Source organism: Pinus tabuliformis, chromosome 2_2 (genome assembly GCF_031772625.1).
Source record: "Pinus tabuliformis cultivar Carrire ecotype Pingquan chromosome 2_2, CPIR1, whole genome shotgun sequence".
Classification (NCBI taxonomy): domain Eukaryota; kingdom Viridiplantae; phylum Streptophyta; class Pinopsida; order Pinales; family Pinaceae; genus Pinus; species Pinus tabuliformis.
In genome coordinates, this window is record NC_142300.1 from 751,000,486 (window position 1) to 751,024,457 (window position 23,972).

Consider the following 23,972-nt stretch of genomic DNA (forward strand, 5'->3'; position numbering starts at 1 on the left):
CACCACCCAATTGGTATTGAAAAATTCTAACCTTTTGCATTATTGGTTGATGCATCGTAAGCCTAAGGCTATAGTAGTATGTGCTTCTTCTTCCTATGTAGTGTTGCATCTTCTTTGTCATTGCACTAAGATAAGTGAGGGGTGTTCTACAGCCCTGTATGAGGGAGATGTGTAATACCAAAATCAATGATCTAAGTGCTGGTATAGACCGTGTTATTAAACTATCAATATTTATTGTATGTTTCATGTTATTAATTGCAGTATTTTGTTAGTTGTCAATACACTGATTACAATTTTTTATTTTTGTGTTATAAATTGCAGTATTTTGTCAGTTGACATTACACTGATTAAGAATTTTAATTTTTGTGTAGTTCAGTTGTTATTAGTTGTGAGTTCATTGAGAAAGTAACATTGAAGGAGGAGAATTGATTAATGCTAAGGTTATTTATCTTTTATGGATGGGCTTAAATGAAGCAAATTAAATCAGGTGGAAACTAATGATGGTTTATCTTTTGGGATTTGTTCTATCTCAAAGGCCGAATCTAGCCCATGAAAAGGAAGGATATTCTCCGAAAGACTTCATTTTTCATTGAAGGCTTTCATTTTCCATTCAAAGAAGTGATCTAGCTGTTGGCATAGACAATTTTATTAAAATATCCATATCTTTTGCAGGGATTGGATTCATTACAAGTTTGCAAGTCCCATTGGAGAGATTGGCTCTGATTTTGCTTTTATAGGCCTACTTCTGTGAATGTTAGAGAGGCAGCAGGTTCTTGCCAGCAATCAACAGCCTCAGCAAGCTAGCCACCCACTTTTCACCTCAGGTTTGACTATTTCTTCCTACCTAAGGTCTTGTGTGTGTTGATATATAAAAAGAAACAATCAGGATGCCTTAAGATTTATTTTTCATGTTAATGTGGATAAGTAATTCATTACTAGATAGAATGTACTTCTCATCTGCTCTAGATCTTGACCTGAATGTGCTTGCAATTCATTGAGTGTAGTGGGCAAGCCCTTATTGTCTATGGGGGATGTGTGCACCTTTGTTTCTGGGCATGAGCCAGCTATCATGATTGTGGCTGGTCCGTGCCCAGGATGTCTTAAGATTTGTTTTTCATGTTAATGTGGATCAATAATTATTTATCAGATAGATTTTATTTCTCATCTGCTATGCATTTTGACAATAATGCGCTTGCAATTATTGAGTGTAGTGGGCAGGGAGCCTGGCAAGCCCTCATTGCCTATGAGGCCTGTGTGCATCTTTGTCTCCGGGCATGGGCCAGTGGTCACATGGAAGCTCCTAAATTCCTTCATAATGAGTGCATTTTTTTGTGTAATGCCTTTGGGTAGGTTATTAACAAAATTGTCTTTGTTGATTTATTTTAATTGTCATGTAGTTCGGAAAATGCAAATTCTTTCACAAGCAAGGTAATACTTTGCATATTATTAAGTAATTGTGTAAATTGAAATGTCTGCAACTTGTATAGACTACAGCAAATACTGTTGCAACCAGAGGAAGAACAGTTGAGAAATGATTTTGCAGATGCTGCCATGGAAGGAATTGCTCTTAAGCCAAAGAAAACTATTGGAAAAATTAAGGTTCAAGGTATAGTAGCATCTGGTTCTCTTAATGGTTATTTTGTATTGACTTGATATGGATGCATCAATAATAAGTACAGTTGATTTGTTTTTATTCCTTATTTTCTAAATGGCACATATCTCATTCTTCTTGAAAGGTAGTGAAAAAGAAACAAATAGATGTAGAGAATAGAGATTTGTTGTGTTGTTATAATTTCCATCAAAATTTTTCCATTAGGTAGGTTTGGGAGTCTATGGTTGTTTGATTGCACTTGAAATAAAGCAAGTGAATGTAAAACACCTCATGATTCAGAATGTTTAAACTGAGCTTTCAATACATTGTTTTTGATGCAATGCATAAAGTCAAGATCATGCCAGATATGCCATCCAGATGCAGTTTTCAGTCTTGTAGGTCATCCTTTCTAAATATGGATTCCCTACACTCCCTATCTTCCAATTTACAGTCCACAGTTTTGGCTGGATGGGAAGCAGTGAGAAAAATTTGTGTTTGACCCCATCCTCCTCTGCGTGCCACATATTCTCAGCGTACTTCTTCTTATGTGCAAGCTATTGCATAATACATATGAGAGGTGTCTACCCTTATAAAAGCAGGGGCGACATCACTTCGCAACAGCACATCAAATCAAATGACACAAGGTGTGACTTATCTTCTATAACTTTGTAGAGGTTTTAGACCATCTTTTTCCATGTATGGCTATTAAGAAAAAATATTCAGTCACATAGCACAATTTGAACCTCTCTGTTACAGGGATATAGGTTATTAACAAAATTGTGTTTGTTGATTTCTTTTAATTGTCATGTAGTTCGGAAAATGCAAATTCTTTCACAATGAAGGTAATACTCTGCATATTATTAAGTAATTGTGTAAATTGAAAAGTGTGCAACTTGTATAGACTACAACAAATACTGTTGCAACCAGAGGAAGAACTGTTAAGAAATGATTCTATAGATGCTACCTTGGAAGGAATTACTCCTAAGCCAAAGAAAACTATTGGAAAAATTAAGGTTCAAGGTATAGTAGCATCTGATTCTTTTCATGGTTATTTTGTATTATAAAAATGTTTATAATGTACAAACACATATCAAAAACTTAAAAAACAATGAGAATTTTGGTTCTTGAAATTGCTTTCCAGGATTGCTTCAGATTGGCCTGTTCCAAAATTCTCAATTTTTCCAAGGTTGGTACAACAAATCCTTCCACTTTATACCAAGCAAGGACTTCAACAAAAACTTTCCAAACCCTAATTAAGGCATTCACAATCACTATAAACATTAACTAACAAGGCATAGCAAAGCATCCCAATGAAGTGTCTCCCCAAAAAACAACAATCTGTCATCACATCAATTGTCCAACCCACAATTCATCTGTCACAAGTAATCTTCTCAAAAAGGAGACTGAATCAAGGTTCCAGTAGTCTGTTCCAAGGAACTATGGTAGGACTATTCTTCGTACTATAAAAAAATTGAACTCACACTAGGTAACAAATCTTCTTCTGACTTGGCAGAGGCTCTGTTCCAAGCTTTGTACAAGCTTATCTAGAGAAAAAGAGTTCAGAGGTCAGAGGTATATTTATGTGATATATGAGCTTCCTAAAAGACTACTTCTCTGAAGAATGTGAGCTACAAGAAAACCATAATTTCAGTGAAAAATGTGAGCTACAGGAAAACCATAATTTCAGTGAAAAATGTGAGCTACAAGGTATAGTAGCATCTGATTCTTTTCATGGTTATTTTGTATTGACTTGATATGGATGCATCAATAATAAGTATAGTTGATTTGTTTTTATTCCTTATTTTCTAAATGGCACATATCTCGTTCTTCTTGAAAGGCAGTGAAAAAGAAACAAATAGATGTAGAGGATAGAGATCTATTGTGCTGTTATAATTTCCATAAATTTTTTTCTATTAGGTAGGTTTGGGAGTCTATGGTTGTTTGATTGCATTTGAAATAAAGCAAGTGAATGTAAAACACCTCATGATTCAGAAAGTTTAAACTGAGCTTTCAATGCATTGTTTTTGATGCAGTGCGTAAAGTCAAGATCATGCCATATATGCCATCCAGATGAAGTTTTCAGTCTTGTAGGTCATCCTTTCTAAACATGGAGTCCCTACACTCCTGATATTCAAATTTACAGTCCACAGTTTTGGCTGGATGGGAATCAGTGAGAAAAATTTGTGTTAGACCCCATCCTCCTATGCGTGCCACATATTCTCAGCGTGGTCTTGCTTATGTGCAAGCTAGTGCAGAATACATACGAGAGGTGCCTACCCTTATAAAAGAAGGGGCGACATCACTTCGCAACAGCACATCAAATGAAATGACACAAGGTGTGACTTATCTTCTATAACTTTGTATAGGTTTTAGACCATCTTTGTCCATGTCTGCTATTAAGAAAAAATATTCAGTCACATAGCACAATTTGAACCTCTCTGTTATAGGGATGTAGGTTATTAACAAAATTGTGTTTGTTGATTTCTTTTAATTGCCATGTAGTTAGGAAAATGCAAATTCTTTCACAATGAAGGTAATACGCTGCATATTATTAAGTAATTGTGTAAATTGAAATGTGTGCAACTTGTATACACTACAGCAAATACTGTTGCAACTAGAGGAAGAACTGTTGAGAAATGATTCTGCAGATGCTGCCCTGGAAGGAACTGCTCCTAATCTAAACGAACGCTCGCACCGAAGAACCATTTGCTCCACTCACTCTCCCGTCAAAGCTCCTCTGCAACCCCTCTCGAGCATACACTGCATCCCGCAGCTACATTGGAATATTCACTACCGTGCGTGCCTTGTTGGTGGCTTCAACTGTGGAAATACGAACCCCACTATCGTTCGACATCATTATAGAAAACAATTGGATTTACCTTCAAGAAATATTTGAAAAAGTCTCAAGGAGCGTTGTAAATTCCTTTAAATTCCCAAGCAAAACATGTTTATCTGAATTACAGAAAACATCTGTGGAAAGAGTCATGCAATTTCATTATTACTGTACTGTAAGATACTTCATTGTTTTGTGGATTTGAAGATGGATCCATCATTGATCTGATTACTGTGAAAGAAGGCACAACAGGACAAGATAAGCCATTACTGTGAAAGAAGGCACAACGAGACAGATAAGCCAAAGGCATTGATGCAGCTAGGTTATGAATTAAGGTACTGACAATTCTTGTTGTATTCTAATTTGCATTTCAATATCATAAAATCTCATTTTGTTCCTTCCAATTTTAGTCATTGTTTATGGATGGACAGAGCGTCCATCATTGAACCCATCAGTTTATTGACCAAAGCCAATCCAGTTGTGATTCTGGTAGGTCCAAGATCTATACCATCAGTGCCCATTAGCCCTTTGATTTTTGAAATTAATTGGGAAACAACAAATGGGCTTGTTGTTGATTGCAAAGATTCTACTATGCAGATTAGATGCTGGAGTCTGTCTGTAGATTTATAGGCCGAGTTTGGTATTGAAAGAAAAAATAAACCCAGTGACTTTCAAGTAGGTATGTAACATCCACGACTTCCGGATTGAGTTCACATTACAAAGGGTTTTCTATCCAGATTAATGTTGGCAACAGAATCGCCATATCTCACAGTTTAGGGTGATATCATATCTCTGTGTCGGTGTCTATTATTCCCTAATTCTTCGTATTCATGAAAGACTGAAAGAATCACTTGATATAATGTTTGTAAATGCCTTTCAGCTGACCGTGCTAGATAAATTTCAATCAAAGTTTTGATTCTTAGTGAATATTCCGATTTAGAATTTCCACTTATCTGTGTCAAGAAAATGACCCATGGCCAAAGTAATGGAGTCCAGTCCTATTTAGAACTATTTAATAAATATTTCTTAGTATCTTACTTCTAACTTGTTTAATTTTGTCCTCTCTCCCAATATTTTATGTTCCTCTAAATATAGGGTTGTTTTCCAGGTAGTTGCAGACTGTTTGGCTTTCCACTAGTGCGATTCTGCATTTCAAGCTTTCTTCAGGCTCTCTATTGAGAATACCTGCTCAAGCAGCATCTTGGTTGACTCTAATATCCATCATACGAAAAAGCTACTTGCAGTTGTTACCTGTCAGGGCTGTGGGACAATCATATTTGTCCTAGGGATTCCAGTTTGCTTCGAGAAAATTTTCAAGGTACTCATTCTGGTCTTATGTCAATAAATGCTGCTACTTGGAGATTCCTATTTAGCAGGTCTATTTAATGGCAGGCTGGTTAGCTCTTTATTTATGACAAAGACATTTTCATACAGGAAGAGGTTTGTGAAAAACCTTATTTGCACTGATAAGAAATCGATGTGCCTTCGCCCTTGCTACAACCCATCCTGGTGCCACCGACATTGTAGCTGTCTATTTAGCGGCTATATTATCTTTCTAATGAAAACCTCCAATGCCCAAGGTTTTATATTTAGCAGCTGGGGTAGTTGCACTATGCAAAGGGCCTGAAAATCGATCCAAAGATATATACACTCCAAATATTGTGGCAAGTACCGTGTATACTGTCTACAAAAACATTTCAATTTTTAAATTTAACGGTTTACAGAACCTATGCATTTTACTGAAAATTTTAGAAAAGTAAGCCTGTCTTGTCCCATTCAAGACAAGTCACATAACACAAGATCATGCCAAGCTCTATCATATGTAAGTGTTTCATTCTTTTAATCAAACAAAGCTCTCCCAGCATCATCACTCCCATGTCATATCTTCTCAAAATTTCCCTGTTTCCTAATTTGAGGGGTCACATTTCCATCACATTTCCGTTTCAAATTCAGGTTTCCATTTCCCCATATCATGCAACTTAGTTATAGAGGTATTCCTGCTTCACCAAATTTCGTCATCCAACATTTTCCTTGGTCGTCCATGGCCACATAGTAGGTGTATTGTCTCTTCCATCTTATTTAGAGAGATCCAATTCTGCCATTAGGAGACAGTCCATATATGGTGAAGAAGGAATCTAAACCCTTTCAGCCATTACTTCCCTTCTAAACTTATTGACATCCTTTCTATTCATGTGAGTTGTGCAACATCCAAGTCCCATAAAGGAACCCACTTCTCATCGATAAGAGTTATCACTTAATTCCATTTCCCAAGATTCAAGTCACAAGATTTTGGTCCCATCCATTCAAAAGAGATTTCATACTTTATATTCCCTTTCAAGTTCATCTCTTAAGGCCCTGATCAGTATAGGTTACCTATCCTCCCCTAAAATTTGCAATTTCATTAACTACTCTCTATACTCTTGCACTAACATATCCTTTTGTTTTAAATTATAAAATCACCTAAACAAGGCCTAATAATTCCCTCAACTCGTTGTCTGGGACTTAATCTTCTTCTCAACAAACTTTACTCTTCTGGGTCAATCTTCAACTATGTCCTCAATGTCAAATTATTGCTTCTTGAACCCAATCTATTACTACATCTAGGTTTTAAATCTCCTCAAGAAAGTAAAACTTCACACCTCATTTGGGTTCATTGTTTCAATATTGCTTCTATGAGCTCTTCTAAAGCATCAAGTGCTTCAATCAGAGTGTTGGCAGGCAATAATTGCTCTTCCATCTTCAAAATCCTTAATCTCTTCTTTATAGCCTCTACCCTTTTGCATACTTGTCATCACATACCCCCTAACGTGAATAATCTACCTTCCCCTTCTTCACCAACAAAAATAACTCTGCTTGATCATCCTCTGCAACCAGGCTTTGGTTTCAAGTGGGATTCTGTCCTTTTCATCTGAAGCTCTATTCAGAGTTCTGGCTACCTCTGTACATTTCACCTCTGACTCATTTTGACTACAAGTTCCTCTGGATTTTCGGGTTTTCTTTCTAATTTATTGGACTACTAGAGGAATCTTTCCATTCTTTGGCCCTTGGCATTATCTATGGAATCCCATCCTGCATTGGGAGACATAAATTTGTAGTGGCAAACCCTCATATAAGTTGGGTCAGGTTTTCTGCATTTTCAGGCCTATTCTCCTTTGTCTGAGCACATCAATTCTGAGACTGTCCTGTATATTTATAATCAAGAGGTAAAGCGAGACTTTCAGGTGCACAAGCAGTTAATCAAGGACAATAGGGATGCCCTTGGCACAATTACAGTGAAGTCACAGACTCATGATCACCAAATTTCTTCACAAAATGATACTATTATGGGGATTCTGCCCCATTTGAATCAAAGGGTGATGCAGTTGGAAATGGAATGTGCTTTCCTAAGAAGCACACAGTAAAGTCAGAATGATATTTCAGGTGCTTCCAATCACATAAACTTGGACTCTGCAGAGATTGGAGAAATCAGGGAAGAAGACACTGTGTGGCAGCTCTTTGAAGCCATGGAAATAGGAGATTTGGAACCAGTGCACTCTACCCAAGGAATGGAAGAAGCTGACAGCTGTAACATCTTTTATTATTCTGATTTATTTCAAGGTTTTACTAATACTAGGAAGCTTTTACAGGATTTATACTTGTGTGAACTGTTGGAAATCTTTGTTAGCAGTCTTTTGTAAGCTGGGAATTTTAGACATGGAGTTGGAATGCCTAGCTTATCTGGAATTTCAAAGAACAATGTACTTCTGCTGTTACGTAGGGTAATTGTTTATATATATTCAATTAAAAAAAAATTATTTTACAATCATTTAACAATTAATTTATAACCAATCAACTATTAAATTAATACAAAACATCAATACTTTATAATAAAAACATGATATGACCATTAAACTAACATTCAAGAATCTCATGAGGCCACAAAAAAACACCCCTTACAATGTGTAGAACTACAACACCCATAGATCAGTAGAGCTCCTCATCAAATATCCAAGATTATTGCCATGCACATTCCAGACCCATGTAAATACACAAAAACAAATTCTCCATGCCTTTCTCAAACAGTGAATCGAACTTTCTTATTAAAAGAGTTTTTATTTTAATTCCCTCAATACAAATACTAAGCATGCCTTGGGGGACTTTCTGGTGATCATTAAGCAGTGATAAAACTTGCAATAGTTGTTTTCCAAGCTACAACAATTGAAGTTGTTTCCCACATCACAGAAACTCCTTTATGACACTGGCACAAAACTATATTATCATAAGCTTTATTAAGTATGCATTTAAGTTCCTCTTTTACAACTAGTTGAGAAATGCCTTTGTCACTCAATTAAAATATTGCTCATAGTTAAATGCTATCAGATCTAAAGTAACAGCCAAGGAGTGTGCCCTCATGGCTGGCATAACTCAAGTAAATAATGACTTTCCAGCAAGTCACCCTATTGTAACTCCTCATTGAGGGTGCCCTTCATGTAATTAGTAAAGTTAACTCCCTCATTAACCTCTAACGCTGGTTGTAACTATTTATACCAGCAGCACTGCAGATCCAAAAATAATTGAAATAACCATCTCAAGTACTGTGCCTTCCTCTGCTATCATAAATGAATGTGGACGGGCCCAAACGTAGCATCAAATCAGCACCTTTCCTTTGCTGTTAAGTTATCCCTGCTGCTGGTTATAACTCCCATCACAAGCATGCCCAATTTCTTGTTGTAGACACTGTGTTTGGGTTTCAAAGGAGTGCCCCATATCTTGATATATCTCCTCAAGAGAACACTCGAACTTCTGAACATAACCCACAGCCACATACTTTTATTGCAGTGCCCTATCTTATGCAAATTTGCCCTGGAAACAATGCGAAACATGCAGGAGTGTGGCACAAATGTCCATGATTGAAGTGGCCACAAATCGACTTTGATTTAACTTGAAAGATATTATCATGAAAGGTACTTCGAGCTTTTGCATCCTTGGTAGAAGTAATGAAGGAACTTCCCTACGTTTATTTTTACTATGCCCTTAATCAATACCGGTGTGGAAAGAAGTTGAACATTAGACCTCACTTCAGCGTTTGTGGGATAAATTGATCTTGGAAGATTGCTTTCAAGAGCACTTTAATAGAAGAGAGCTGAAGGAAAATATAACACTGCATAGTGACAACAACAAAATAGATTCATGTTAGAATACTTTAATATGATAAAATATCCTGATTGAAATTGATTATTTTTATTCTACCTCAAGTTTGAATGCACATCCTTGAAAAATAACACAAAATCAAATATCAGTGATAAGACTTTGGGCATAAAGAGAGCATCTTTATTTTTCTATTAGCATAAAGATTTAATAATGCACGCACATGTTAATAATGCATGCATGCTCATGAAAATGAGGATGTAGCATGACAAGAAGAAATGAACCATTTAAGACAAACCTTGTCATGCTAGCAAGGATTCTAAGGATTTCAAAATATCACCTTTTAGTAAGATTGACTAAAGAAACCCTAGAAAATGGTTTTTCCTGTTACATTTTCAAAAACATTGCTATATCCAGCGATTCTGATTGCAGTTGACTGTTAGTGTTTTCCAGAGCTACTGCTGACATCTTGAAAGAGGGATTGCATTGGTTGGAGGGTTCCAAATAGAGAGAACACTCCTATGCTTATCCAGATCTCCATCAACAAGAGGCAATATCCAGGAAGTCAAATCATGTGTGCTAAATGTTTCCTCCTATGGCCACACAGTGTGAATCATCAACTGGTATACTTATTTGACAGGATTTCATTTGTGATTTCAACAAAAAAATTTGGTTGAAGTGATTCTAATGTCTCCACAAATGATTAACACAACTTTCTCTTCTTCCTTTTGATTCTAGCCATTCCAAGCTATGGATGGTCTCCATATTTTTTAATTCTAGCCATTCCAACTTATCAGTGCTCCTTCTGCTAGCTAATGCTCTTATATGATGGATGACAAATCGTAATCCTTCTGCTCCAGGGTGCTGAACCAACATCTCTTGCAACAGCCCTAAACCCAAGTGAGTTTAGTTGATTGTGTTTTTTAAAATGCCCTCTAGTATGTTGGAATATTCTGCTTATAACCTCCGCTTTTCATGGAATTTGTAAGAATTTTCTTATTTCTTTCATCTAGTTAATCAGAATAAGATCTCTATTGGATCTAAGTAATAAGGTCTCAACAGTCAATTTGATTTGAGGAGTCAGTGTGATCAATCAATGAGATCTAAGATGGAATGAGTTACATTTATTTAATGTATAAATCTGTGATTCTGAATTAATAAAAAATGAGAGTGTGTGTTTAGTGTTCTCAATTTTTAAACTCTGTCCTTCAGTATTCATGTTTTTGTTTTTCATGTCTTCATTTTTACATTGTATCAGTGCATATGCTGACCATGCTTCCACTACAGTGGTGGTAGCAACATTAGCAACATTAACATCAATTTCTCCTTTTATCTTTTTTTTGGATGAGTGAGCATCTATGGTGGGAAGTATGTCCAACTCATACAAGTCTGCTGCAGCTTTTTGGAGGTGATGCTTTCAGCTTATGAAGCTACAAGCTGTAAATGTTGCTCAAGGAAAATGGGTCATGGAGCATTGCAAGTAGTACTAGGCCCAAGCCTTTACCACCACAAGATGTTGTAGAAACTGAAAGGTTAAGAAGTGAAAAGCCCATGCAACTACTGTATTGAATATTGAAAATTCGATTGTAGCTCAAGTAAAAGGGAAAAATAAGCATATGACAAATTGAAAACTTTCTATGAGAACAAGGATTTGCCCGTTAATTTTTAGGTAAACTGTCAAATTATCCAGAACTGTCAGCCCAGAGATTTATCATTAATCACTCATTTGCTTGACACAAGTTGCACTTTAAATATTTAAGCGTGGCAAGCAAATTAATAAACATTCACTCAAAATTTGCATAATTTACTTCAATGTTTTTAAAGGTTTCATCAAACTTGCTATACCAGTAAATTCCAGCCAAACGCTGTTATATTAGACATAGAGAGGCAAGGCATCCGCTTTTTTCCAAATACTCCTCAACCATCAAATTATCCAAATTTTCCGGCCCGATTTATAATAGCAACGGCCTGAATAAGCACTCATGTTTCGGCCAGTTAGAGCAGGACAAAGATAAATTAAATGTATGCAAGCAAATTAATATACACTCACTCAATTTGCTTATTATAGGTTCCATATTTCCAACATTTTGCCAAAGTTACTGTGCCCGTCTAAGCTAAAAGATTAAAGCTGTATCTTTCAGAAAATTAGAGTCAATTACTCTGATCATGAAGTTCTATTTTCTTGCATGATAAAAGCAAAAAACATCTAGACAAGGATTTTAATACGAAGATGGAGGATTTTCAATCCTAGCCAAGGATTGTAGGAAAAAGTGTACAGGAGAAGTAATGCCAAAGCGAATCAAATTAAAATGCGAATTTTACTCAACTCATGGAAACAACTTTCCGTTTTGCTGGATGCATTGGAACCTATAAAAGCTATACTGTTCTGTAGGTTCTTTTTAATGCTAAAGTATTCTTTATGTCTGATTACTAATTAGCAATGGTGGGTTGTTTAAGGCATCAGGGTTAGTAATTTGTATAAACTTGAAAATGTAGCAGATGATGAATGTATACATGTATGCTAAATGTTGTACAAAAGTAATGAAATTATCCTGTTCCTTTAGCTCATGGGAGGTGGAAAGAGCAGAAGGGTGACCTTAAGAGTTGTTGAGGCTTCCTAACCCTGAGCGTTTACACTTGCAGGTCCCGAGGAGGTTGAGTAGACTTAGGTTGGACAGTGGACTCAGATTTCTCTTTAAAATATGGTTAATGCACTGCAGAGATCCATATTTTATTTTAACCAGATTTAGTGATGCCCCTATTATGGTTGGAATTCTACATCGAATATATGAAGAGAACAACAACAGTATTGATTATGTTGATTCTGTTGAACAGCGCAGAGTATAATTTACCTATTAAAAATGGAAGAGCGACCTTGCCTGATCAGCAATATCTTCACTTGTCTATAGATGCAAGAATGAGCCTGCCGAGATTCAGCACCGTGAGCGGACCTGCGAGGTGAGCCAGCACCGTGAGCGGGATGCAGTGTATGCTCGAGAGGGGTTGCAGAGGAGCTTCGACGGGAGCGCGAATGGAGCAAATGGCTCTTTGGCGTGAGCGTTCGTTTGAAAATGCGCCAGCACAGCGGGTGCCAGCTCAGAGGTGGTGGGTCCCCCGTTCCCGGAAAACGTTTGATGCGATGGGCAGTCGAGCTCCCATAGAAACGATGGATGGCGGATGGAAGGGCATGGGCATGGATGGTAAGGGGGGCCTCCATACGGGCATTTAATGCCCTATGGCAGGCTAGTTAGCTCTTGCCATCACCATCTTTGTCCATGTCTGGCTATTAAGAAAAAATATTCAGTCACATAGCACAATTTGAACCTCTCTGTTACAGGGATGTAGGTTATTAACAAAATTGTGTTTGTTGATTTCTTTTAATTGTCATGTAGTTCGGAAAATGAAAATTCTTTCACAATGAAGGTAATACTCTGCATATTATTAAGTAATTGTGTAAATTGAAATGTGTGCAACTTGTATAGACTACAACAAATACTGTTGCAACCAGAGGAAGAACTGTTGAGAAATGATTCTGCAGATGCTGCCCTGGAAGCAACTGCGCCTAAGCCAAAGAAAACTATTGGAAAAATTAAGGTTCAAGGTATGGTAGCATCTGATTATTTTCATGGTTATTTTGTATTATAAAAATGTTTATAATGTACAAACAAATATCAAAAACTTAAAAAACAATGAGAATTTTGGTTCTTGAAATTGCTTTCCAGGATTGCTTCAGATTGGCATGTTCCAAACTTCTCAATTTTTCCAAGGCTGGTACAACAAATCCTTCCACTTTATACCAAGAAAGGACTTCAACAAAAACTTTCCAAACCCTAAATAAGGCATTCACAATCACTATAAACATTAACTAACAAGGCATAGCAAAGCATCCCAATGAAGTGTCTCCCCAAAAACAACAATCTGTCATCACATCAATTGTCCAACCCACAATTCATCTGTCACAGGTAATCTGCTAAAAAAGGAGACTGAATCAAGGTTCCAGTAGTCTGTTCCAAGGAACTATGGTAGGACTATTCTTCGTACTATAAAAAAACTGAACTCACACTAGGTAACAAATCTGCTCCTGACTTGGCAGAGGTTCTGTTCCAAGCTCTGTACAGGCTTATCTAGAGAAAAAGAGTTCAGAGGTCAGAGGTATATTTATGTGATATATGAGCTTCCTAAAAGACTACTTCTCTGAAGAATGTGAGCTACAGGAAAACCATAATTTCAGTGAAAAATGTGAGCTACAAAAGGCCCATAATCTCTGTGAAAAATGTGAGCTACAAAAGAACCATAATCTCAATGAAAAAAACGGAACAAAAGAAAAGCCATAATGTCTATGTGATGCGAATTAAGCTTTATACAAGCTGACCTAGAGAAAAAGAGTTCAGAGGTCCAAGGTATATTTATGTGATATATGAGCTTCCTAAAAGACTACTTCTCTGAAGAATGTGAGCTACAGAAAAACCATAATTTCAGTGAAAAATGTGCGCTACCAAAGAACCATAATCTCTGAAAAAGGCGTGCTACAGAAGAACCATAATCTCTATGAACAATGTGAGCTACAGAAAAACCATAATCGTTGCGTGATGTGAGTTAGTAAGATGCTGAAATCTGCTCCAGGTGCAACGAAAATCACAGAAATCTTGTTTTAAGTGTCATGGAAAATCACAAAATCCAAGCTCAAAGTTCTGTATTATCAATCCCAAGATAGCTACCGAAGTTTAGCCAGCAACAGTTTGTTGTTTATTTATACTTCCAGCCTATAGTTGAAGGACTGTTGTCATCCAACACTCATTTTTGTCCCATTAAAGGACAATTATGGTAATGGCTGTCAATCTCCCCCTTTTATGATTGTGATCATAGAAACAAAGTTGTCGGTGCTAGAAAGTATGAAATAGGAAATCCTATATAGCCTATATTTCAAAAAGATCAATAGTATTCTGTTGTCAATATGCTCAATACACATGAAATGTAACTCAATTTTCGTCTCATACTAGAGTAACAATTTTTTTCATCTCAAAGAAAGCAGCAGTTTTATCCTTGAAAATAAAAGATGAGTTTACGTTGAATTTAAAAATAAACGATTCCATAACAAATGGATCGTATATCATTATAATATAAAAACAAATTATTACTTTAAGACATGAAAACAATAAATGAATGCCTAAAATGATACGATATGATGCATAACCATAACCACATAACAATCATGACCATGATGTAAGATATACTAACTAGTGTCAACATTAATGCAACTGGTGACGTTCACTACACTAACCTGCAGTAATTCATTACCAGATAGAATGTACTTCTCATCTGCTCTGGATATTGACCTGAATGTGCTTGCAATTCATTGAGTGTAGTGGGATCATGATAATAAGAAACCTATATAATCTGTATTTCAAAAAGAGTTTCCAAACAGTCTTCTGTTCTTAGTGTATTCAAAATACACAAAAAGAAACTCAATTTTCATCTCAAACAAAAGTAACACATTTTTCCTCAAAATAAAACAACAATTTTTTTCCTTTAAAAAATAAAGAATTCGTAACAAATGAACCGTGTATAGCATTGAAATAAAAAAAGGTTATTTGCGCATCCAATAAATGATTGCTCATGATGCTAAGATATGATGCATAGCAACATAACAATCATGACCATGATCTAAGATAGACTAAGTAATGTCAACATTAATGCAACTCAAGACGTTCATTGCACTAATCTGTCATATATAATGACTTTTAGTGTATATAACTTCATCCATTGCCGGAAACAACCAAATAAAGAGCAACCTTAACAATCAACCAAATAAAGAGCAGCCTTAACAATACTATATGATACAAAAAAATACATTATTTATGACAAATCATTGCATTATAAATTACTATAAAAAAGCAACATTTATATTCATAATACAGTGAAAACATACATAAATAGAACAATGTTCAAGCGGTATATTGCCAAAGTCATAAGGCAGCTTCAGGCTATGTAATAGCATGTACACAATGTGAAAACAGAAATTTGGACAAAACAAAATTTTGGAGCAGGTTCATTCTATTATGGAATAACATCATCACCATCTGCGAAGGAGAAACAAGTTCCATTTCGCAGAGGACACTGATTAATGTCCAGTGGCCAGCCAGTCCAAAATCAACAATAGGGAAATAAGACAAAAAGCAAAAAATCAGAAACTGCCAAAACAAAACTATATCACAGGAAGAAGAAGGTCCCCCATGATATAGATATTGTTTTCCCAGAAGATTTCCATGTACCATTTACCTATATCTTTGAACAAGCCTTTTTTTGAAAGGTTGTCAGCTAGCGGATTTTGTGATCTTCCTATGTGTTGGATAGAAAAGCCATTCTGAAGTTGCCAGTAAAACTCGATTCTCTTTAGCCATTCAGTTAAAAAAGGATTGTTTATGGAAGCTTTATTTACATTGTTGTGCATTTAAACTTAAATTTCCACCCCCGACCTACCAGGTACTGTCAACGGTCCATGTTTTAGCTTTTTCATCTCATGGCTTAAATTGGATTAAGCTTTAAAATGTTATTAAAATAAAAATGTTATTTTAATTAATATTTTTAAATATAAATTTATCATTTATTTAAAAAATAAAATATTTGCATTTTTCAATTTATGCCTTACAGCGTTTCCTTTGCAACATCTGTTGCAAATGCTAGTTTACCAATTCTGCATGGAGATCATAAGAAACATTCACAATATAATATGACGAACAAATGGGTACCTACTTCATATGGATTAAAAAATGATTCTACTACTTTATGTGAATTACAAGTATAATCTTAGTTGGATCTCCAATATATCTTAAGCCATATTTTCATTTTATTTTTAGTACTATTAAATTTTTCGTGTCCTACCTCATTTTATTGTTAGCATTATAATAAAAATATGCATTTTGCTATATAATTAGTACTAACATGTAATATTGTTTTTTTCCATAACGCTATAGGTAATGACCACAAAGATGATGATATAGACTATGTTTAGATTACATCATATATCAGAGATGACGATGATAAGGATGGCGATGGTATTGGCGATGATTATGTGGATGATATTATCACGATGGTCAAGATGATGATCATGGAAATGATCATGAGGATGAGCTTGGTTATGATTTTCGAGGTGCTAGCTAGCCATGCGTTATTTTTTATATTTAGTTGGATGTCTTAATATGGGAATCATACATTTGAATTTTAGTTTATTTGAATAATGATGATGATACTATCGGTACTATCTTGTTACCTTGTGAATATGTTGAAAATTGTTTACAATTTTTTTATGAAGAATTATTGTGTATGATGAGATTCCTATTTTTTTATGGATGTTGTGAATTTACCTTAGCATAATGATATCTATGAAACATTTCTATTTGGTAATCTTAAATTGACTTTTAGTTGATTTGATTAAATATGATGATGATATTATCATTTTTTTCTTGTTCTTTTATGTATATATTGAAAATTATCAACATTATTTTGATAGAGAATTATTGTGTATGATGATATTACTATATTTTGATGGATGTTGTGAATTTACCTTAGAATAATGGTGTTCATGAAATATTTTGATATGATAATCACACATTTGAATCTTAGTTGATTTGATTAAGGATGATGAGGATGTTATTAGTATTATCTTGTTACTTTATATATGTGTTGAAACTTGTCAATGCTTTTTTGTGGAGAATGATTATGTATGATGACATTACTATTTTTGGATGCAATGTTGTGAATTTACCTTGGAATAATGATATCTGCAATAAATGTTGATTTAGTAGTAATATATGTATACTGAAAATTGTCAATGATTTTTTGATGGAGAATTGTTATATATGAGGATACTGCTATATTTTTTATGAATGTTGTCAATTACCCTTAAATTTGTTTACAAATACTAAGTTATGAATTTGAATTGTGATATATTCTTAAATGTGTTATACATGAAAATACCTACTCATCATCTTGGAGGAGAATACTATGTTGTTGGTTGAAATACCCCTTTGTCCTAAACTATATAAGCCTATAATACAAGTTATGTACCATGAGGACCATTGTATACTAGTCTATAACAAGTTGTCCCCTTCATCTAACTTTTGTTACCAAAATAATAACCACCTAAGAAAAAATTAAGAAACTAATAAAATAATTCCATGTAGACAATTTTTTAATATATCATTTTCATTATTCTTTTACCAAAATTACCCAAATAATTGTCACATTTATCAAAATAACTGTAAATGTATTTTATATTTAAATTAATATATTAGCACAACATTTAATAAAATTTAAATTAAAAAAGCAAATTCAAAATTTAAAGGAAATTTAAATTTAAATTTAAATTACCCAAATAATTGTCACTTTTATCAAAAATAACCGTCTACATGTATTTTATATTGAAATTAATTTATTAACACAAGATTTAAGAAAATTTAAATTTAAAAGGAAAATTTAAAATATAAATTTAAGATACTCAAGTAAATGCACTTTTATCAAAATAACCGTATATTTATTTTTTATATTTAAATTAATTTATCGATCGAAGATTTAATAAAATTTAAATCAAGAAAGTAAATTTAAAATTAAAATTAAAATCAGGATTTAGGATTTTATATTTAAATTTATTTATTTAACATGCCATTATTTACCCTTCATTAAAAATATTCTAGATATTCTAACTTTTATAGAATAAGATATTAATTTTATTTTTAATATTTAATATAGTTTTGGGTCACTTGAGTAGATAAATTAGATAAGTTATATCATTAAAAAAAAATCCACTGCATAGTCACACTTATATGTCTTTTAAATTTTAAGGGATTTTTATTGGCTTACACATTATGGCATGGAAATTCAATGTTAACATTTTAAAATGAAAATTCCTCTAATGGGAAGGAAAAAAGCTTGAGTTAACTAGAATTTGACACTCTTGTTCACTTTTGGAAACTCATATGGTGGAATGTGATCTCTTTATCCTCATCTTTAGATTTCTCCTAAAAGATAAAAGCATACAAAGGTGGGACAGAGCCATAAAGCATGGGGAAGCTTTTTCCTAAGCACAAAAGCATCTAAAAAGTGGAAAATGCCATTTTTATATGAGGAAACATTATTCACCCAAAAGCTTTTGCCAAAATTGAAATAATGAGGAATTTGGGAAATTTTCATAGCCTTCACTTTCCCATATATTGGAGGCTTGGCCATTGAGGAAATGAAGGGAATTCATGTATTGTCACGTTGTTGAAATCTATATTGAGAGGGAGAGTTTTGGAGCTAGGAGTTGTTCATTCTTTACTTATCCTATTTAACTAATGAATGTATGGGATTTTGGTCTATATTTATTTATTCAGTAATATTTATATGTTTATGATAGTTTCAATTATCAAGATATTATGTTGTGAAGTTTTCTTTGTTCTCTTTCTTGTGTGTAGGACCAAGATTTGGAGCTATATAGGAGCGCTTCCCAGCTACACTAAAAACTCCAACAAGATATACATGCAAGGACTCACATGAATTCATTCTTATTTTCTTAATCTATACTCTACATCTTGATCTACTAAGAATCCTGAGCTCTAGAACAACTTTTCTTTTAATCAGTCTATCTTAGGTTTCTAGGATAAACTGAGAGGGTTTTATGTTAGTCTAACTGTGCATTAAATCCTATAGCAAAATGATATTTAGAAACTGTAATATATTTCACTATGTAATAAAATTAGTAAAATGGAAGTAAAAGTAAAACTCTAAACAAGAAGCCAAAAGTGGATGTAACCATTGATGCAAAATTGGGAGTAGAATTGGATGTTAAACTAGCCATTAAAACAAGATGCAAACAATGAGACAAAAAGGGTTTTAAAGTAGAATTAAAAAAGGGTGTAAAACTAGACACAAAGAAGGGAACAAAATTGGGCATACAAAAAGATACCAAATTGGGCGCAAACAAGGATGTAAAAATGGACACCAAAATGAGGATGAAAATAATGATGTAAAATTAGGATGAGGAATTGGGTGCAAAAAGGATGTAAGAAAAGACACAAAACAAGAAGAAAAATGGGACTAAAAAAGGGTGAAACTAAGGATGCCAAAAATGATACATAACTAGATGAAAATTCAGACTCAAATCTAGGTGAAAAATGAGATGCAAATGTGGACACAAAATGTGGCATAGAGAAGGATGCAAATTTCGATGCCAAAAATGATGAAAAATTAGACACCAAAAAGGATGCAAAATTGGACATAAAAAATGGTGAAAAATTGGACATAAGAGTAGAAAAAATGGTGTGAAAATGGGCATAAAATGGCTCAAATTTGGATGCAACATTGGATGCAAAATGAGGTGTAACAAATGATTCAAAACTTGGTGCAAAAACAAATGCAAACGTAGATGAAAAAAATGGCTCGAAATTGAACATAACATTAGACACAAAATGGGATTCAAAGGTGGACGCAACATACGGTCCAACATAGGGTGAAAATTTAGATGCTCAAATGGATGCAAAATTGCATGCAAGAATTGTTGTTAAAAATGATGTTAAATTGGATGCAAAATTAGGTGAAAAATAGGAGCAAAAAAGGGAGACAAATGAAATGAAAAATTGGATGAAAAAATGGTGCAAAAATGGATGAAAATTTTGGCACTAAATCAAATTCAACATATGGTGCAAAACTAGATGCAAAAAATGGTGTTAAAAAGGGTAGAAAAATTGATGCAAAAATAGATGTAAAAATAAGTACAAAATTAGAAGAAAAAAATGGCATAAGACTAGATGCAAAAACTGGCACAAACTCGATACAAAAAAAGGCACTAAATCAGATGGAAAAGATGGTGTAAAACTCGATCCAAATTACGACACAAAAATAAAAGCAAAGAACGGCACAAAACAGGAAGCAAAAAATGATGCAAAAATAGATGCAAAAAATGGCACAAAACTAGACGCAAAATCTGTTGTAAAACCAAATGCAAATCTTGGTGCAAAATTTGGCGTAAAAAAAAGATGCAAAATTTGGCACAAAAAAGGATTCTTTAAAAATTGTACAATAGAGCCAGATTTAGCGCCAAGCTGATCATCCCAAGGGAGAGAAAAATACACTAAAATCTGGTGCTAAATCTGGCATAAATTGCGTGTTTTGTTGCATATAATTGGTTAATTAGTCCATTTATCTCTTTGATTGTATGTTGTATGCTTTGATATATTATTTTTTTCTGTCTTTGCATGTCCCTTTCAAGATGGTGTGGAGAAGCTATTAGGAGCAACCAGAGGACATCTAGAGCATAGAGGAGCAGATGGTTGAAATATTTGAGGGACCTCATTAATCATTTCATTAGATTGATAAGAGGCCTTTATCATTCTATTTTCTTTTAGTCAATTAGAGTCTAGGGAAAGGTAGCAATTTCTGTGTGTTTTTTACTAGGGTTCTTTGAAGTCTAGGGAGATTGCTCTTGTTAGCAAGAGGGATTTGTCCACATAATAGGTATCACCCTTATCTATTACCCATAAGGTGGAATATGTTTCTCCCTTATCTTGGTATATGTAGAGTATACCCTAGTTAGAATCATACCCATTAGCTAAGCTTGTTGGGACTATTGCTCCCCGTCTGGCCAATGGGTTGAGATAGATTGGAGGTGTGTGATCCAAGCTGATTATGATGTAGCTGTTCTACAACATAACTCTTGAGGGTCATTATTGGGAAGACCAACAGACAATAAGATGGATGATATATTGTTGATCTACATAAGGTGGAAGATGTTTTCTACCCCATATGATGACTCCTATTGCTCGACATAGGATAGAAGATGTTTGCTCCCTATGAGATGACATGAGGTGAGAGTGTCCCATAGGAAATTCCTCATTTTCATTGGATTTTTGGTTGAGACTAAGCTCCTTGATGTACTTTCAAGTTGAGATGTGCTCCCTAATGCTAAACTCTATGATGATTCTCAGGTAGTAGCATTAGGCTCCCCGTTGACAGTGATTCTGGGTGGTGGTAGTAGTGGCTCCCGTCCGATGTCAAATTATTCTTCGTCTAGATTCGAGAGTGTTCAACATATGAGTAGAGAGAATTAAGAGATAAGTAGGTATAAATGATATGATTATAGATGAGTAATGAATTCATTTGATGACAAGAAACTTGAGATAGAATATGATTTCATGATAGGATACTTGTGATTATTACATGATGTTGTTGGAATTTCTCCCTAGCTAAGAGGGAGTGTTAATTTGGCATCACAGTGACAAATTCCAATCATGGGACTATATTCCTCTTTTTTAGAGTATCAATTTTGACTATTGAAGCACTCAATGTTTGGACAAGGGAAAGTGTTGAAGAAAATCCCACATGTGCTCAAAAGGATGGGTCATCCCAAAAGAGAAATTGGTCACCCATGGATGGATATAAATTAGAGTCAAGTGAACCTCATTTGGACATCATCATGATTATTGTTCTTTCTTTGGTTTGGATTGCATGGGTCTGAGGTGGTTTATGGAGTTTGGTTCATACATATCTGAAATTGTAGGGTTTGAAGCTCACACATGAGATCTAGGGTTTCAATATCCAACCATAAGGATGACACAAGCAATTTTCGGTCACAATGGAAAGCACAAAAGCTCATGAATGTGGTTGGGGGGCTTCAACTGCATGCACATACACTCTTTGCGTGCGGTTGATAACTAGGGTTTACTGTAGAGTTCGACAGTTGACTGTAGGCTTATGAATCAGGGTTTTGATTAAGAGTAGTGTTAGGTTCATCTATTGAATATGATCTAGTTAATTTTTGCTAGAGAGTCTTGTGGATAAAGGAATGGATCATTGTACTCTCTTTTTTGAATCATTCAATGACAATTTAATAAGAAGAAGAATTTGAAAGGTTTTTCCCCTTAGTTGTTTTTCCCTGGTCTCCAAACAATCTTGGTATCTCTATATGTGAATGTTTTTATTGTATTGTTCCTTTATGTTCCGCTGCATTGATAATGATATTGTTCTTTCTATATAATTGCATATGTTTATGAATAATGTTGTAAACTTAATAATAATATGAGGTTGTGGGGTGAATTTAATATGCAAATGGAGAAATGTAATTATCCAAAGAAAACAACAAAATCACCCTAAGAAAATTTAGTAATTTCATGGCCCAAATTTATTATCATGTATCTAACAATTGTTTATGAATGCAACAAGTCAAAAGCAACAAATGAAAGGGAAAGATAAAGAAATGAGGATAGGAATGTTATAGTACAACTCTGATCAACCACAACATGGGTATGAAGAAGGGTAAATGAAGATAAGAGATCTGTTGGCCAAGGGGCAGGGGAAAACTCTCTTGATTGGATGGATACCTTAATGATCCTGAGGGCCATGATCCGAATGTTCAAAGCAGATAATGAAAGGTTGATAAAGGCTCAGGTGAGTCAAGCTGAGGTGAATGTAGTCATATTGCAAAGCCTCTTAGATTTACAAATATAAATGATGGATGCAGTGGAGATTGGTCATCAAGATAGGCAAAACCCTTTGGAGCCAAAAGACAAAAAAATGGGGAAAATGATAGTAGGTCTAGGAAGAAACACTAGTAAGAAATTGAGGATACCATGGGAGTAAATGCACCATTAAGCACCCCAGAAAGAAAAACCATCACTCATGGGCATCACTCTAGTATACATTCTATCTCTACTACCAAGAGGTATCATCACCGTTATCATCATCATCAACAGAGAAAGAGATAAAGGGACTATATTCCTAAGGAATTTAAGAAGGACAAACCACACACATTTTTTGGAAAGATGAAGAAATATGAAGATGCAAAAGAATGGTTTCTTGGGATGAAGATATTCCTTAGAATCCATGATTATTATGAAAATATGAAGGTAAAGGTAGTCACCTATAGTCTAATAGGAAAAGAAAACATATGGTGGGAATATTTCAATAGTGTCAAAAGAATAACACGCGAGAGGCTGACATGGAATGAGTTTGAGGGTTTCTTCAGAGAAAAATAGGTACAAGATAGATATTAAGAAAACAAGGAAAAGTAATGTTATGAGTTGGAAATGGGACAACTATCAAATGAAGAATACATTCCTATATTTTTGGAATTGTTGAGATATGTAGCATATATCAAGGAGGAGAAGGAAAAATCTCAACAATTTATTAATGGATTTCCTATGTAATTTCATGATTGCATTGAGTGGATGCCATTTTAATTGATCTTTGTTTTAACTATATTTATGTCATCCTCAACTTGTGGGAAAATGCAAATTGGCTAAAAAATTGAACATTGAGCCATGGCTGGTTCATCTAGCGACCAAGACAAAGAGAAAAATCAATTATTGGGTGATACCTTGTGAATTTGAGCTTAGAAACATGCCAAAAACAACACATTTAAAGTTTCTTCCACTGGGTGAGTACAACATG

At 34.6% G+C, this 23,972-nt stretch overlaps 1 protein-coding gene across 1 annotated transcript; it reads right to left on the reverse strand.

Moving 5' to 3' along the window:
• Window positions 1–9,303: 9,303 nt before the first annotated feature.
• LOC149194864 (uncharacterized) lies at window positions 9,304–13,077 on the reverse strand. The gene is made up of 2 exons (XM_089407940.1): window positions 12,404–13,077; window positions 9,304–9,564 (listed from the first exon to the last, which is right to left on the reverse strand). The coding sequence occupies exons 1-2, from the start codon at window positions 12,766–12,768 to the stop codon at window positions 9,522–9,524; spliced, it is 408 nt and encodes a 135-aa protein (XP_089264066.1). The 5' UTR covers window positions 12,769–13,077; the 3' UTR covers window positions 9,304–9,521.
• Between the last annotated feature and the right edge of the window lie 10,895 nt (window positions 13,078–23,972).